This window comes from Mytilus edulis, chromosome 3, assembly GCF_963676685.1.
Source record: "Mytilus edulis chromosome 3, xbMytEdul2.2, whole genome shotgun sequence".
Lineage (NCBI taxonomy): Eukaryota > Metazoa > Mollusca > Bivalvia > Mytilida > Mytilidae > Mytilus > Mytilus edulis.
The window spans coordinates 44,066,062-44,082,148 of record NC_092346.1 but is presented as its reverse complement, the minus strand read 5'-3'; the positions used below and the strand labels follow the sequence as shown (position 1 = coordinate 44,082,148).

The 16,087-nt window shown below is 31.0% G+C and overlaps 2 protein-coding genes across 2 annotated transcripts; one reads left to right on the top strand and one right to left on the bottom strand.

Annotated features, from left to right (window-relative positions):
- Positions 1 to 266: 266 nt before the first annotated feature.
- LOC139516592 (uncharacterized) lies at positions 267 to 5,352 on the top strand. The gene is made up of 6 exons (XM_071306783.1): positions 267 to 409; positions 638 to 747; positions 1,142 to 1,213; positions 2,521 to 2,766; positions 3,202 to 3,297; positions 4,864 to 5,352. The coding sequence occupies exons 1-6, from the start codon at positions 285 to 287 to the stop codon at positions 4,905 to 4,907; spliced, it is 693 nt and encodes a 230-aa protein (XP_071162884.1). The 5' UTR covers positions 267 to 284; the 3' UTR covers positions 4,908 to 5,352.
- A 3,705-nt stretch (positions 5,353 to 9,057) lies between these two features.
- LOC139516591 (uncharacterized) lies at positions 9,058 to 15,027 on the bottom strand. Its single transcript, XM_071306782.1, has 9 exons — positions 14,480 to 15,027; positions 14,093 to 14,151; positions 13,731 to 13,844; positions 13,493 to 13,547; positions 13,196 to 13,254; positions 11,723 to 11,829; positions 10,590 to 11,204; positions 10,101 to 10,210; positions 9,058 to 9,710 (listed from the first exon to the last, which is right to left on the bottom strand). The coding sequence occupies exons 1-9, from the start codon at positions 14,976 to 14,978 to the stop codon at positions 9,310 to 9,312; spliced, it is 2,019 nt and encodes a 672-aa protein (XP_071162883.1). The 5' UTR covers positions 14,979 to 15,027; the 3' UTR covers positions 9,058 to 9,309.
- Positions 15,028 to 16,087: the final 1,060 nt, after the last annotated feature.

Sequence of the window (16,087 nt, the reverse complement as noted above, 5' to 3'; positions counted from 1 at the left end):
TCATTCACGGAAACATGGCAATGGTGTCAGTTTTCATTTTGTGAATTTTCCGTTTAATTATATTGTATAACCAACAATGCTTCATATTGGTTTATAGTTGAACCACGGAAATGGGACACTCATGGCTACATGATTTATTTATTCTTCTATCTAGCAATTTTTTACCGTAAAAAGCAAATATCACAAAATACCACAGTTAAGAAAAGAAGTATATTTGACGTTGGTGGCGTTGCTGTCTGCGCATTGTTTGTGATGTAAACGTTACCATCTTAGTAACGTTAAAGATGTCACCAATTCGAAAGATGTATGCTGCAGTAATCATTTTGATGCTATCAAATGTGATTGTCTGCCGTCCGATAGACATCAGTAAAGTAAAGGATCGTCCAATAATTAATTGGGATGTGTTAAGGTAAGAGTTTCTAATTTTAAGTATTTGAAAATGGTGAAAAAAACAAAGACTTCTTACAATAGATGAGTTAAGTTTAAATGATGATTTTTGCTTAATTTTCCTTGATAAATACTGGTCATTACGTTTTGCCAAACCAAGTTTGAAGAAAAACAAAACATTATACATTTGTGTTGCTTTGTGTATTATCAATATGTTCTTTTTTAACATTTTTTATTTCTTTTCTCACAGCTTCAGTATTATTGGCAAACTACAACTGAAGTATGTGCTATGTATCCTGGCCACTTACTTCATAGTTACCCTTCTTAAGGAGCAGTTCACAAATTCAAAGTTACTGAAAGGTTTGTATGGCTAGAATATAGTTTTATGATTGTTTAGTTGTAAGAAAGTATACGTGGCGTTTTAATAACAAAAATATTGATACACATGCACCTAATGAAACCTTAAGAGATGGAACAACTACTTTATTGTCGTTCTTCATGCTAAGGCAAAGCTTAAACCTTAAATGCGTAGAAAAGGTTTATATACCCTATCGAAGTTAAAGGAGGAACCTACCATTTCTATTAGTACATGGAATTCTCGGCTAAATGTTAACATTCTAACATTAAATAAAAAAAAACTACGATGCAGGGTCGTGGGGTTACGGAGTATTATCTTTTTTTTTAAAACTATATCTGTCAAAGTACTGTCAAAATACAATAATTTTGATGCTGTTTTAATTTCATTTATTTGCAGAAATGAAAGTTTTACACAATATAAATAAACATGGACAATGGCAAATTGATGGATGTAATGATGAAATGAATGGTAAGTTATCAGGTAACATATACAAAACAGGCACATTGTAGCTGAATATGCAGCATTGGCTTTGATCATTGTTGAAGGCCGTACGGTGACCTATACTATAGTTGTTTATTTCTGTGTCAATTTGTCTCTAGTAAAGAGTTTTCTCATCGGAACTTATACAATATCTTTTTTATTGTACAGTTTGTGTCTCACACATTTTCCTCTTTGATTTAACAAAAGTTAAGCGCGTGTTACCAATATCTTTTTTGCGGTCTACAAATTATCTTTAACTGTTAAGAAAAATCAAAGTACTGAAGTACTGAACATTGGATGAATGTTTATAGGGGTGTCTATTGGAAAAATGAATTTGAAACAAGATATAAGGAATGTTGTTTTGCACTAGATAATGTCCGCATATCTATAATTTACATAGATCGGTTGAAAACCAAAAACTAATTTGCATAATGGAAATTTAGGCGATAGCCATACATCGGTAAGACCCCACGGTCATCTTGATGAAAAAAGCAATTGGGTCAATATCTTTGTTTGTTTTTACATAGGCGGTAATGGTAACGGTTTTTCCTGTAGCTTAGTCCATATCGTTAACTTGGATATGTATGATAGCTATACATCGATATAGGAAGATGTGGTGTAAGTGGCAATGAGACAACTCTCAATCCAAATAACAATCTAAAAAAGTAAACCATTATAGGTTAATGTACGGCCTTCAACACGGAGCCTTGGCTCACACAGAACAACAAGCTATAAAGGGCCCATCTCGATGAAAAAAGCAGTTCATTTATGACTTACGAAGACTTTTTAGCGAAGGATATGTGTAAAGAGCATCTTTCTATAATTTTTTAATCCTTTAAACATACTTCGACTTTTTTTTAATACATGAAATGTTTTTATTACGTTTGGGTTTTCAATGACGTCCAAAATATTTGCTGAACAATACTTTTAAATTTGGAGTCGAGACTGACCTGATATTATAAATATGGCCTGATTGCCACTGATGAGACAACTATCCACCATATTCCAAAATGACGTTGATTCAAGAAGTTGTATGTCACCGTAATGCCTTTATCAATGAGTAAAACCATGGTTAGCTATTTGTCCTTTTGGGCATGTCAAGTTATACCATTATCTGTCACCTTTTCGTTTTATTGAATATTTAGTTGAAGAGTGCTTCATAAAAAAAATATAACATCTTTAAGTTGACTCGCCATTACAGCGGTAAGTTTTTTTTAATACTACAAAAGACTAGTGGGGGGAAATCAAATTTTTATAACTATATTCTGTCAATCGGATTACCCTCTCCTTTGTAGCTCTTCTTTGGCGACTACAAAAAAACAGAACCACCAGAACGCAAGACATCCTGAAACATGTACAGAAAATTTATATTAAACAAGACGAAAAACTTGACGCTGAAAATAAATTAGAACATGAAATTATTAGTTGGAAAACAACAATAAATGAAAACACAAGCAAACTGAGAATCCTTAACAAAGCCCTTCTGAATCATCAAGATAACACCGTTGTAGGGAAAATCCAACGCACTGGGCTCTACTCTGGTAAGTGTTTGTATTTTTAGCATTCCTTTCCTAAAAGTATTATATCATGTATAATTAATGAAAAAAATGTGCCTTTGTTTGGTTCCCTTTTAAATGATGATATCAAATTTGTAATCTCAAGTTTTTGTAAATAATTTGAATTTTTTCTTAAAGATCTCGCGAATTTTTAAAAGTAAAATAGTTATCAAAAGCTGTGAAAATTGATGAAAATGTTCTGTATGTATATCATATGATTGATGTCTTCAAAAGCCCATTACGATAAGTCTATTTATACTATATGTTTTAAAGAAAAATAAGGTTTTTTATTCAATAGAAAATACATGTTGCTTTTATATTTGCACTCTGTACGTAAATGCTCCTTCGAATTTATCGTTAACGGTAATGTATACTCATTTTCAAAATTTAGCTTTAAATCTGTCCATTTATTTACAACAGCTGAACAAATAAACAAAACAACCGAGTGCCTACATCGCCAGATTAACCTTGCCCGGAATATTCTTGAAAAGTCATCAAGGCTTATGGATTTAAAAGGTAAATAGTTCTTTTTTTAAGATCTGACCCCATTATGATACAAAAAAAGAAGATGGGACATAGATATGGGAAGATGTGGTGTGAGTGCCAATGAGACAACTCTCCATCCATGTAACAATTTAAAAAGTAAACCATATTATAGGTTAAAGTACGGCCTTCAACACGGAGCCTTGGCTCACACCGAACAACAAGCTATACAGGGCCCCAAAATTACTAGTGTAAAACCATTCAAACTGGAAAATCAACGGTCTAATCTATATAAATAAAACGAGAAACACGTATATATTACATAAACAAACGACAACTACTGTACATCAGATTCCTGACTTAGGACAGGTGCAAACATTTTCAGCGGGATTAAACGTTTTAATGGATCCAAACCTGCTCCCTTTTTCTGAAACAATAGCATAACATCACAACATAGAAAAACACACGATAAAATATTAATTGGCAGACTTAACTCAATCAAAAAACGTATGATTACACAATGAACGAATAAATTTGATCTGCGATATCTGAATACAAATCCACAGTTAATTAAATATTAGAGACAAACATTCATGACCAACAAGCTAACAAACAAATTCAAACAAAGCCATGGCAGGACATCACTGAGAAATATTTAACCAATCAATATTCACTTTAGAAAAAAACCGGTTTTAAGAAAAATAATTATAATCTTTAAGTTTATACAAATGGAGTAAGAATAAGTGAAAAATTGAAGATATTACAAATAATCAAAGCTGGTGTACATACAAGATCCATATAAATAAAAAATAACAAAAAGCATTATAAACAGTATCAACAGGTCGAGTTAACAAGAAAATACGATTTGAGAGTACTCGCAGTTACTGACAGCTAGTTAAAAGCCAAAACCAATTAATAATAAAAAAATCATGCATCAGAGACTAAAATCGCCAATGAGACAACTACTAAAGTATCTTATCCACAAGTGACCAAATGACACAGAAATTAACAACTATTGGTCACCGTTTGACCATTATCAATGAGCAGGTCCACATCGCATAGTCAGCTATAAAAGGTACTGAAATGACAAATATATTTACAATTCAACCTTAAAACTAACGGCTTAATTTATGTGCAAAATAATGAACAAACAACAACAACTGGATTACACTGCTTTAACAGGTCAACATAAAAATATATTATAAACATCATGTGAAAAGGCTGAACTCACCTGATGGATACAAATAGAAATACAAAGTGGAAGTGGATGGGTACTTTTGTATCCCCACAACAAAAAGACATTCAGGAGTATACTTAACTCTTATAATAAACATGGGTTTTTTTCTTTAAAATTTGACGGTCATGAACTGCAATTAAAATTTTACCAAGTAAATAAATTGTGGGTCTAGTTCAAAGATTCAAGGCGATTAAGACACAGAAACAGAGAACAAAACCAAAAAGATTGAGCGACACAGCATTTAAAGACATATAAAGTTTTCATATCTAACACTACATATAATTGTGTATAATGTATGCCTTTTGTTAATTGCCAATGATAACCATGTTACTTTACATTTACTTTATTTTACTTTTTTACAGGATTACCAATGAATTGCAAAAATGGCAACAGCCATGAACTTTGAACTATTTTCTTGATAATTTACTGAATTTGAAATGTGTTACTTGTATGTATTTTTACTTTCTAAATTTTACTTTTCTTGTTATTGTGATTGAATGCTTATACAATGCCTGTTTTTATGTTAGAAAAAATAATAAATGAATACCCTCAAACGACATATGTATTTGGGAATTTCAACATTTACTATTTCGTTATGGCTTTGTAAATACGTGTATCTAAATTTAGCAGAACATGATTTGCAGAACAGGATGCAACCCTCTGGCGCACCTTGAAAAGTCGTAAGGTTGTAAGTCCCTGGCGTAGATGGAATATACTCGTAAACTTGGCCTGCTGCAAATCAAATCATGCACATTTTATTTAATTGTTATGTAAGGACGGGAGAGGAGGGAACATTTTATCAAAAAATAGACTTGTACGTATGTCGTTTGGTGGGGTATGTTATTAGTATATTGATTTGTTTTTCTTGAATCTTTACCCTCCTCTGAATTCAAAGACAGTTGAAAGGATTTAAATATTATCTAGTGTGTCACTGGCTGCTGACAACAACCGAACGATTTCAGGCAACATCAGTATACATAAAGGCAACAGTAGTATACCGCTGTTCAAAATTCATATATTGATAGAGAAAAAAATACAAATCCGGGTAACAGTATGTCGGGGTCTCTCAATATGGACTGTAATCTTTGCATATGACAATTCATAAAATAAATTTCTTTTGTCTAAGTACATCGGGATTTGTTTTGAATGGAATAACACATACATTTCCAATGTGTCTTTTGAAAGATTAAGTATATTCAGAGGTGAAATCATCATATAATCGAAAGATTATTCTTTTTTAATTGTGCTTATACATGTTTGTACCAGTTGAAGATGTAGAGTAAATACCTATCTTCTATTCTTATCTTAGACTTTTGTTTGTAATAAGAACCCCTGACAATCACAAAAATTAGATATAAGTGTCTCGGTCTACATAATTTTTTTTTGCAACATTTAAATGTGATAACGAAAAAATAACACGTATACACATAACACATAACACATATCATCCAAGAAGCATATGAAATCAGCGATCCATTTCACAAACAAATCTAAAGCGAAATTAAGTCATGAACATTTCAGTATAACTTGCGGTCATTTTTGTTTAAAATTTGATGTTGAACACAAAAGACTCACAAATCGCGTGCTTCGTTATTTTTTTGTATTTTTTTTGTAATTTTTAGAATTACTTAATGTATATGCAAAAAGTAAAATCACAAACATACTGAACTTAGAGGAAAATCAATTCGGAAAGTCCATAATCACATGGAAAAATCAAATAACAAAACACATTAAAAACGAATGGACAAGAACTGTCATATTCCTGACTTGGTACAGGCATTTTCAAAGGTAAAAAAAGGTGGATTAAACCTGGTTTTATAGCGCTAACCCTCTCACTTTGATGACAGTCTGATCAAATTCCGTTATATTTACAATGATGTGTTAACTAAACAGACACAATAAATAAAATAGTCAAAATATGGGTACAGCAGTCATCATCGTGTAACAAGTTTAATAGCAATTTAATTGAACTGTATGCGACTACATAAAAGTGAGAGGTTTAACTAGCTTATAATCAGTTTTAATCTACCATTTTATACATACGAAAATAAGAAAATTGCTGTACCAAGTCAGGATTCATTTGTTTGAACTGTTCGAGCTTTTGATTTTGCCATTCGATAAAGGACTTTCTTTGTTAACTTTCCTTTATGATATCTGTGACACTTAGATATATTTTCCTTTTTGAATTTTCCTCGGAGTTCGGTATTTTTGTGTTTTTACTTTTAAGTAAATGGATCACCATAAAAGGTTTTTATAGTACGTATATACTATGTTTGGTTCATTTTGGTTTCATTTTGTCTCCAATGTCAAATGTATGATGATATATTGATGTGATCTCTCAAAATACATTGGGAACCCAGTAAAAACTATACCAGTATCATTTCGGTTTCCATACATCTAATCTATTTGCGTTGACATTACAGCTTTTCATTATATTATCATAGTGAAATATCAGTCTTTTCATATACTTTTAAACAAATGCAATGTGTAATATTGGTATTTTAAAACATCCATTAAGTATTCTTTTTTAACATCTTTTCAAATCGTTAAATCATCTATGTACTTATGATTCAAATATTACAAGATATAAAAATTAACTTCATGCACCATAAACGCATTTCATTTTTTTTTCTCTCGTCAACATCGTTGCCCAACCAAAAAGAGAGATGAAAGATATCAAAGAGATATTAGAACTCATAAGTCGAAAATAAACTTAAAAATGCCATGACAAATAGTTATCAAAAGTACCAGGATTATAATTTTATACGCCAGACGCGCGTTTCAGAAAACAGAAAACGACGAACAGACAGACAATTTTGGTACATAAAATCCAACAAAGAAAACTAAAGACAGCACGAACCTCATAAAAAAATCCAGGAGATCTCAGGTGATCCGAAAGGGAAAGATCCTGCTCAACATGTCAGAAAACCCACAAGGTACAGTCAGGACTCTACTTCGTCAAAATTATCTCCCCATTACGCCAGTTCATTTTCACATTCGTAGAAATGGAAGCCATGGTAGGGATGACGCTACCAATTTTGCTCTTGAAAACCGATAGATTTATCCACATTGCACCATTACGATCCTTATATTTCAGTTGTATTTTAAAAGACAAATGTATCAACTGGCTAATGAGCATCAGTTAATGATCTTGTCTGCATTGATTCAACTTTAAACTATTGTCTGATCGGTTGTCAGATTGAATTTTCGAAAATTCATAAACATTTAAAAAAAGTTCTAATTAAATATTTTGTTGAAGGGCAGACTAGATTTTTCAGTGTATGAAGACCCTAGTTATCACACACAAAAAAATAAAAATTTTCTAAGATATGCATTTTTATCATCCAACTTGAAAGACTGTCGTCAAGTACTTTCAGTAAAAAAAATAACTATTCAAACACACCTTCTCTGTTTTGTGACTCATTAGATTGGTATTTCACTCGACCTATATATTTCATCTTTTAGTACTGTGATTTCTTTGTGTTATAAAGTCAACCTGTAGCTTTGATATATAAAAATGATAGAATCTGAAGCGAGACGATGTATGAAATATTCTTACTTTGTACGATATCAAGACAAAATATTCAACTCAAACACGCCCTCACATAAAAAGGTGTACTCTATTTTCTCTTTTCAATTCAATTGTTGCCCATTTTTTGGAATTTTTTTCTTGAGTCATATAATAGAAGGGGAGACACGAAAATTAATGAACTAATAGATTGATATGTTTTCCGTCTGTGGTAATTTTTTCAAGAAAATCGGAGGTTATGCATTTTCTTCATCCAACTTGAAAGATACCCATGTCGTCAACTTGATATCGAATTGTTATGCTTAACTTTGTACTAGATAAATTGAAAACTTATGCAAATAATGTTTTTAAAATAAAACACCTCGTAATTGAGAAGAAAATTGTAATTTTGTTTGATTCTATTAACTTTTTAATTTTTTGTCACTATAGTAAACAATACAGTAAACATTTATCGCCTTCTCTAACAAAGAGCTTCGATTCTTTTGTTATATTTCAACCGGGTTTCCGACTGGGTATAAAACGTTAAAAGCCATAACTGCCTACTTTACGAAAGAAGCACACAGAGACCGATCGAAATTATGTGCATCAGGATTACCATATATAAATATATAAAATACGTTTTTGTCAACTAAAATATTTCAAACTAGATACACATAACAATTGCAGTCAACTAGCAGTAAAATCGACATGCAGATGGTTGTTAAACAAAATAATGAGCACTTAAATCCATTTCATTAGCACTTGATGTTCATTTTTTTCTTTTTTCTCAATTTATCATATTTTATTGAAATCTGTACATTTGTTAGTTGGAAAACATCAAGTACCGAACCTTATATGCTGGTGGACGCTGGTTTTTAAGTACATTGTAGTAAAATATAAAGATATATCAGATATATATTATAAGTATGTCTGTAGATTATTTTGAATTTAAAATAAAGAAAAGACAGAAAAACAAGAAACAAAATTTTATGAATAAATAAATAGTTGAAAGAAAAATAATCAGATGGATTTCAAAGAAATTAAAAACTTTGTTTGTTTGTTTAGTTATTTATTTGCACAAATGCATTTTGTAGTTCTTTTAGACTTTATGTTCATTTCATTTTCTTTTTTAAAATTCTCATCAATTTTATTAATTAGTATTTGTTAAAGAAAACTGACTTTAAATAACAGATAAAGAACTATCGAATAACAAACAAATTTCCATAATTCAATTCATTATCATGAAAGAAGCACTATATTCTGGTTGCTGGTCTTGTCCTGGTAAGGTCATACTTTTATACTAAATTGACTGGAACAGATTTTTCATTGAATTTTCATCATAGAAATGCACTATCTTCTTTCCCAAAAACTCCTCTGGCAGTTTATCTTGTTTTGTCATTAAAACTGGTATACACTGTCCATATTTGTTACCCTTTTTTAAGCACATACAGAGGCATTTATTTACAATGCCCTGAAAATCTGCTGAATTTTTGTAGTTTTTAGATATTATAACAAAAATGTACTGTCTTTTCAAATACGGGTTTACATTTGACTGATATTGTCCTGGTAAACACACTTCACCTTGAAATTCTATTTGCAAGTTAGGCACTCCTTTTTTCAATTCTATTTGAAAATTCCAAGCATTTTCATTGTCGTCGTTGGAATGGAGAACCACTGAAGTTCCACAGTAGCTGCCAAGATCTACAAATAAGAGAAAAAATATTTACTTAAACAATACAGTATAATATACGGCAAGTGATGTTGCGTTCAAAAGTCATAAATCGATTGAGAGAAAACAAACCTGTGTATGAACTGAAACCGAGGCAACACATCGAAGTAATAACAGAAAGACTGAAGTGCAACAATAGCCAATATTCATATAAACGAACCATATTCCTGACTAAGTACAAAACTGATTTAAGTGGAATATAGGCTTTTTTTGGTAAAGTTTATTCAGTAAAAGTTGTGAATGAAATGCACTAACGTATTGATCAACCTGGACTATTCTCTTCTAAAACTTATTTTTTCAACTCCAAGGTTTTCAGATATTTCATAAACATATTAGAATGATTGAAGTTGGTACCGGTTTACCTTGATAAATGTCACTCTCAAATTCTTTATTCAGTTCTCTATCATCCAGTCTCCAATCTACATTAAGATCATTCAACCTCTTATTTTTCTTTTTTCTCTTCTCACTTTTTCTAAATGTAAAAGAAGTTAGACTAACAATTACCACATTGAATCAGTGAACATATTATTCATCTTTTATCAAAGTTTATATAAATTATGAGATATAGTTTAAATTCTCATCTTGTACACTCTGTCAATTGTTCAAATATATTTAAAAATAAATTTTGCATCAATTGTCTAAAAATTTGGAAAACTTAAAGCATGCCCTTGGTATTAATCGTGCACAGTAGTACAAACTCAGACGTACGATATTAAAATCGAATCCTCATTATTGACTTTCCTGTCCACATGTGTAAACAGGAATAAATGTCATTCTAGCAGTGATTAACGTTCGTTTAATTTAAAACGAATTTGCCTTCATGAAAATAATAAATACAACATATTCCATACCTGTTTCTCTTAGATGAACATATGTAGTCACACAGTTGCTTTGTTTTGGATGGTATCAAAGATAATCCTTTTCTCAACCAGTGTGGTTTGGTTGATTTCTTTTTATAATTTTGAGGAATATCAATTCCATTCGAGTTAGAAACGTTGCTCTGAGAAGGAAGTGGATACACTGCATGCAGATCTGTATTTGCTAAAGAGCCTCCTACTTGTATCTGTTTTCTATTTGAAATTTGATTCGTGTGGTATGGTTCTTTGTCTGTCTTTGCTAGATTATCCTGACTCTGACTTTGAAAAGCCCCAAACTCTTCATCTGAAAGTTGAATAATCGTATCAACCAACATACTTGAGATTTGTAAAACGCTTTTATTTTCAACAATTCCTACGTGGGAGGAACTTGACTGACCCAATTCACATATATGATTTGATCCACCTTTTAGATGAACCACCGATCCTTCAATTTCATTTGAACTTCTCCCATCCCAAAACGCAGATTTTATTGTTGTAAAAGCTGCTGAATGATCCCCACATGTTACTATGGCAGTTGGATCTGTGTTAGTACTTGTTCTATAATCGTGGTCTGCACATGCATTTAAGGACTCCAGATGACATGTTGGACTGAAATTTAAATCATTTGAGTAAGTTTATAGTACAAATAATCAAGATTAAAAAATTGTTGGAGGAGACTGTAACTGAAAACGAAATAGAGAGTAAATATGAGGTAGCTGCATATCTGATAACTTTACAATTGGTTTTATGTTTTATAAAATTTCCAAAGCGGTGTTAACTATATAGGTCTTGTACAAATCATTAATTGTGCTTTGAAAAGAATTTAGCATTTTTTTTTTTAAATATATGGACAATACAAGCAAATTAGTTATTTCATAACTACTAATGTATACAAAACTATACCCCATACCGTAGTACTTTGGAAATTGTTTTGGAAACTACTCCGTATGTTTTGAAGTTACTGTTGCCATCAGTAATATCTTGATATTGGAGATATATGCTTACCATTTGTAAATAAACAATTTGTTTCCAACACTGATTCAAGTTTTGTATTCAATGTGTTTGTATCATTATTAGCTTGCTTCAGGAAATTATTTGTTTCAAGTGAATCAATTGAAAAATCTCACCTAGAAAATGGAATAATATGTTGTATATTTTCGTGCCTTTCGCAACTTTCTATTTCAACTGTTTTTGTTCCTACTTCAGGTATGTCCAAAATAGAATCTTGTATAGCCTGTAAGAAAGAAGTTGAGAATACCAAATTATAAATCAAATTTTGAAATCAAGAATTAATCAAGTTGAAGGAACATCGTGTGTAGATAAGTATGTTTTTATCTCTTTATTTGTATATATATAGTATTTAAACAGCAACAAAAAATGATCAACTGTTTAACTGTGAAAAAAATCCTCAGACACACCTAAAATTACTTTTTTTGTGCTAAAAGGCAGGAAAATATCATAGCACGTAATCCAGTCAATCATGGATAGCCAGAAATTTCGTCCAAACTTACATTCCCAAAATATATGAAAAACATTTTCTCTGGTTTTTAACATTTCAACAGTATAGAAAAATAGTAAATATTAGGGATATTAAGACACCTACCACAATGTTCCGATATTACCACTGATCTCTTTACTTGATCTGGTTTTCCTTTCCATAAAACAAATGTCTGGCAAACGTTTTCCATTCTATCTTTTTTTAACCCGATCAATATGCCTTTAGGGCCCAGTTTCACGAAGCTGTCTAAGGACTAAGACATGTCTTAGGATGGTCTTACGAAATATCTTAGTCCTAAGTGGGTTTCACAAAGTGGTCCTTAATTAGGACATCTCTTAAAGTTGGTCATAAAGTTAGGACAACACGAGAGGTGTCTTATGATGGTCTTCGGAAAGTTATACGTTTATTTATATAAATTACACTATTTTTTTATATTAATTTTGCAATTTGTCTTATTATCTAATTATCTATTCTCCTTTTCCTGCTTATAGCGTAATCTTAATAGATTGACGGATAAGTATGTTGTCAACATTGAAAAATCGATGTATTTATATCAAGAATGCACGATTTTATCCTTTAACCTTTTATAACCAGTACAGTGGAAATTGAATTCAACTCACTTGTACCTAAAAAAATGTCTTCAATTTATATTCTTTTTTTCTTAATTTTGTATTAAAAATTTCGTATGTATATTGGTGTATTATTTATAGATAATTTATATATAAATTACATTTATTTTTCATATAAATTTTACAAATTATGTCATCATATTGATCAATACGTTTAGTATGATTTATGGTAAAGACAATCTACATTAACATGATTTTTTCCCGTAAATTTATGTTTATAACTGAAAATTTAAAGAACTTCCTACAGGTTTAGGATGTCGTAGCTAATATCATCCTAAGACAGCTTTGAGACGACGTCTGAGATATGTCCTAGGATAGTCATGAGAGGATCATAAGACATATCCTCAGATATATCTTATGACAATGTCTAAGGATAGCTTTCGTGAAACCGGCCCCAGTTTTCCAGTTTTGTAAACATAATACTTCAGACCATTACTTTACCAATTACCTACTATAAAAAATTTGGGCCTTACCTTATCAGGCGGTTCTGTCTCTCTGCGGTTGAGAAAATCAGGCTCGATATATAGTCCTTCTGAAATAAATATCCTATATGCATAAGCATTGTCATCTAAGAAACGTCAGAAACTCTTAATCAACATTCTAGTAACATAAGTTTGATTCAACAAAATGAATATACCAATTTTTAAGGTACTTCAACGGTAAACTTAACATTTTTCCCTGATTTAGAATTGAACATAAAGTTACAGTTATAAATATATGCATTATTAGACATGCTGTCATTTTCTACAAAAAAAGCATTGCAATGTTACCTTGTGCATTTCGATACCAATACCCTTTTTCTGGTGGATCAAATGTGTTCTTCACCTGTAAATAGAAATTTTCACTGCATATTTCAAATTGATCAAGTTTATAAAGTACCGTGTCTTATCATGGAAAGATGAAAAAAATATAATAAATCTTTCACATATTTTACATTACTCTCTTTGAATTAATAAATCTTGAGGTTTGGATTTCTTATTCAAGAACAAATTGACTCGTAGAACTTACTTGCTGTACTAGTTTCTTTAAATTAACCACTTGTATATGTCTTTCATCTGTTTGTTTATCTATCTGACTAATCTTTTCCTCTAAGTTATATAGTCTTTCTTTATCTACCTGAAACTGTAGAATTTCATATCTATCATTTCTGCTTCCAATTAATGTGTAAACTTAAAGAAAGGAAATTAATTGAAAGTCCTACTGTTTTTCATTTAATTCAAGATTTGCAATTACATACATTTCAACAATATACAAAGGTTAACAAGAAAAGTCAAATACTTTTCTTTCAATTCTCAATATTCCAGTAGTACGATTAATTTTGAGGTCTTCTAGTCTACTGTCTTTTAGTGAATAATACAAACCAAACTTACTCCAGTATTCAGTTCGGTCAATGAATTCTTTAATGCTTCTATTTGCAACTCAGTCCTACCTGCAAAACAAAGCAAGGCTGCAATAATATTGACCTTATTTTGATACAGATATACTTCCGAAAATTAACCTCATCTTGTATATACACTTGAGTAAAAATAATGAATGCTAAGTAGAGAAATAATTAGAGCAAAACTAATTTTCTTTTAAAACTTCAAAAGAACAGTAGCATTGATTAAAAATAGTGAAAAAAGCTTATTACATTTGGTGTATTACCGTTGTACTCGGGGTATTTTTTTGCGTATTCTTTACTTTATTAGTCGGTTTTGCGTATTCTTTACTTTGATAATTTATATATATTTACAAATGACATGTTTAATGAATATTACCTTCTTTGGGACGCTTGTTAACTTCGCATGTGATCTGGAATTTCTGTACCAATAACTTAGGTTTCTTTAGGTATTCTTCCAAGGCGGAGGCTATGTCACAACACTCATCAAAATAGGTTTCAAACTGCGATTGAGTAATATCTGTGTTTGGTAAATGACAAATTTCATTTCTTATTCTGGTTAGTGATAACAAATGTCTTTCAAAATAGATTTTCTCGGGGAAATATCTAAGAAGTTTTGTTAGGATTGTAATATCGAAACATTGGTATTCAGTTCCTGCAGCATTAGTGATGAGTTCCTCTTCTCTCTGAGTAAATCGACCGATAAACGCTCTAACTGCCGTGAAATAATCTTCTATCTGAGAATCAGCAATGGAGTGTTGTAACAGTTTCCTTAGCAGCTCGGTCAAATCATCAAATACTATTTTGTGCAGTATAGCAAAATATGTATTACACTCCAGTAGTTTTAAGTTAGTTGTAGATGTTTTAAAGAATTGCATCTTCTCGTCTTTGATAGTTCTCAGGTCTACACACTATATTAAAAGTGACCTGTAATATATTACTACAAAATTTTAATGTTCTGCTTAAAACATGACATGCGTTCAATTTTAGGAATTTATCTTGTCAAACATTGCATAAAAGATCATACAGCAGTACACTATTAAATCATTTAAAAAGAAAGATTTTAATCGGAAATTTAATGACAAATTCAAAAGTTAAACCACACAAACGAATGGATAACAAATGTCATATTCCTGAATTGATACAGACATTTCCTTATGTAGAAAAATGCAGAAGTCCATTACAAGTCAGCAGTTGAAGACATTTATACACCATGTGAAACTACTCTTCCTAGCATATAACCACATACACTTTGTTTCATCTGAAATTTACTTTTTAATATAAAAAAGAAGATGTGGTACGATTTCCAATGAGACAACTCTCCACAAGAAACCAAAATGACATAGAAATTAACAACTATAGGTCACCGTACGGTCTTCAACAATGAGCAAAGCCCATACCACATAGTCAGATTAAAAGACCCCGAAATGACAATGTTAAACAATTCAAACGAGAAAACTAACGGCCTCATTTATTTAAAAAAAAAAAAAGGAATAACATTTTCTTGAGTTATTGAATAATGCAGACACATTATTTTCTACCAGTGGATACCTACATGCCGCACTGAAGTGTGTTACCTCGTTTCTTTAAAGTGATTTAAAAAAAATATTCAGTTCACTGGAAATTGTATACAGATCTTTTTAACTATAACTATACAAAAAGGTGCAAAAATTATACAGCATGAATAATTCAACAAGCCTTCGAATCGGTATCAGAATACAAATTTAACGTAATATTCAAACAATACAAGTGAAATAATGATGATAAACATTAATATTAAAAAAGTTACCTGGATTAAGAAAATGACTGTCATAATCATATGAGTAGGCGTGACTCGTAAATTCTATATATCTCTAACTGTATAATTCTATGATTGCACAATTGTTGTCGTTTACTCTAAGAATATTAGGTGCTACTTATCCTAACAATATCGGCAGAAATCCTGTATGTTTACAATGATTGCTAAACACTTCTAGCCACACTATGA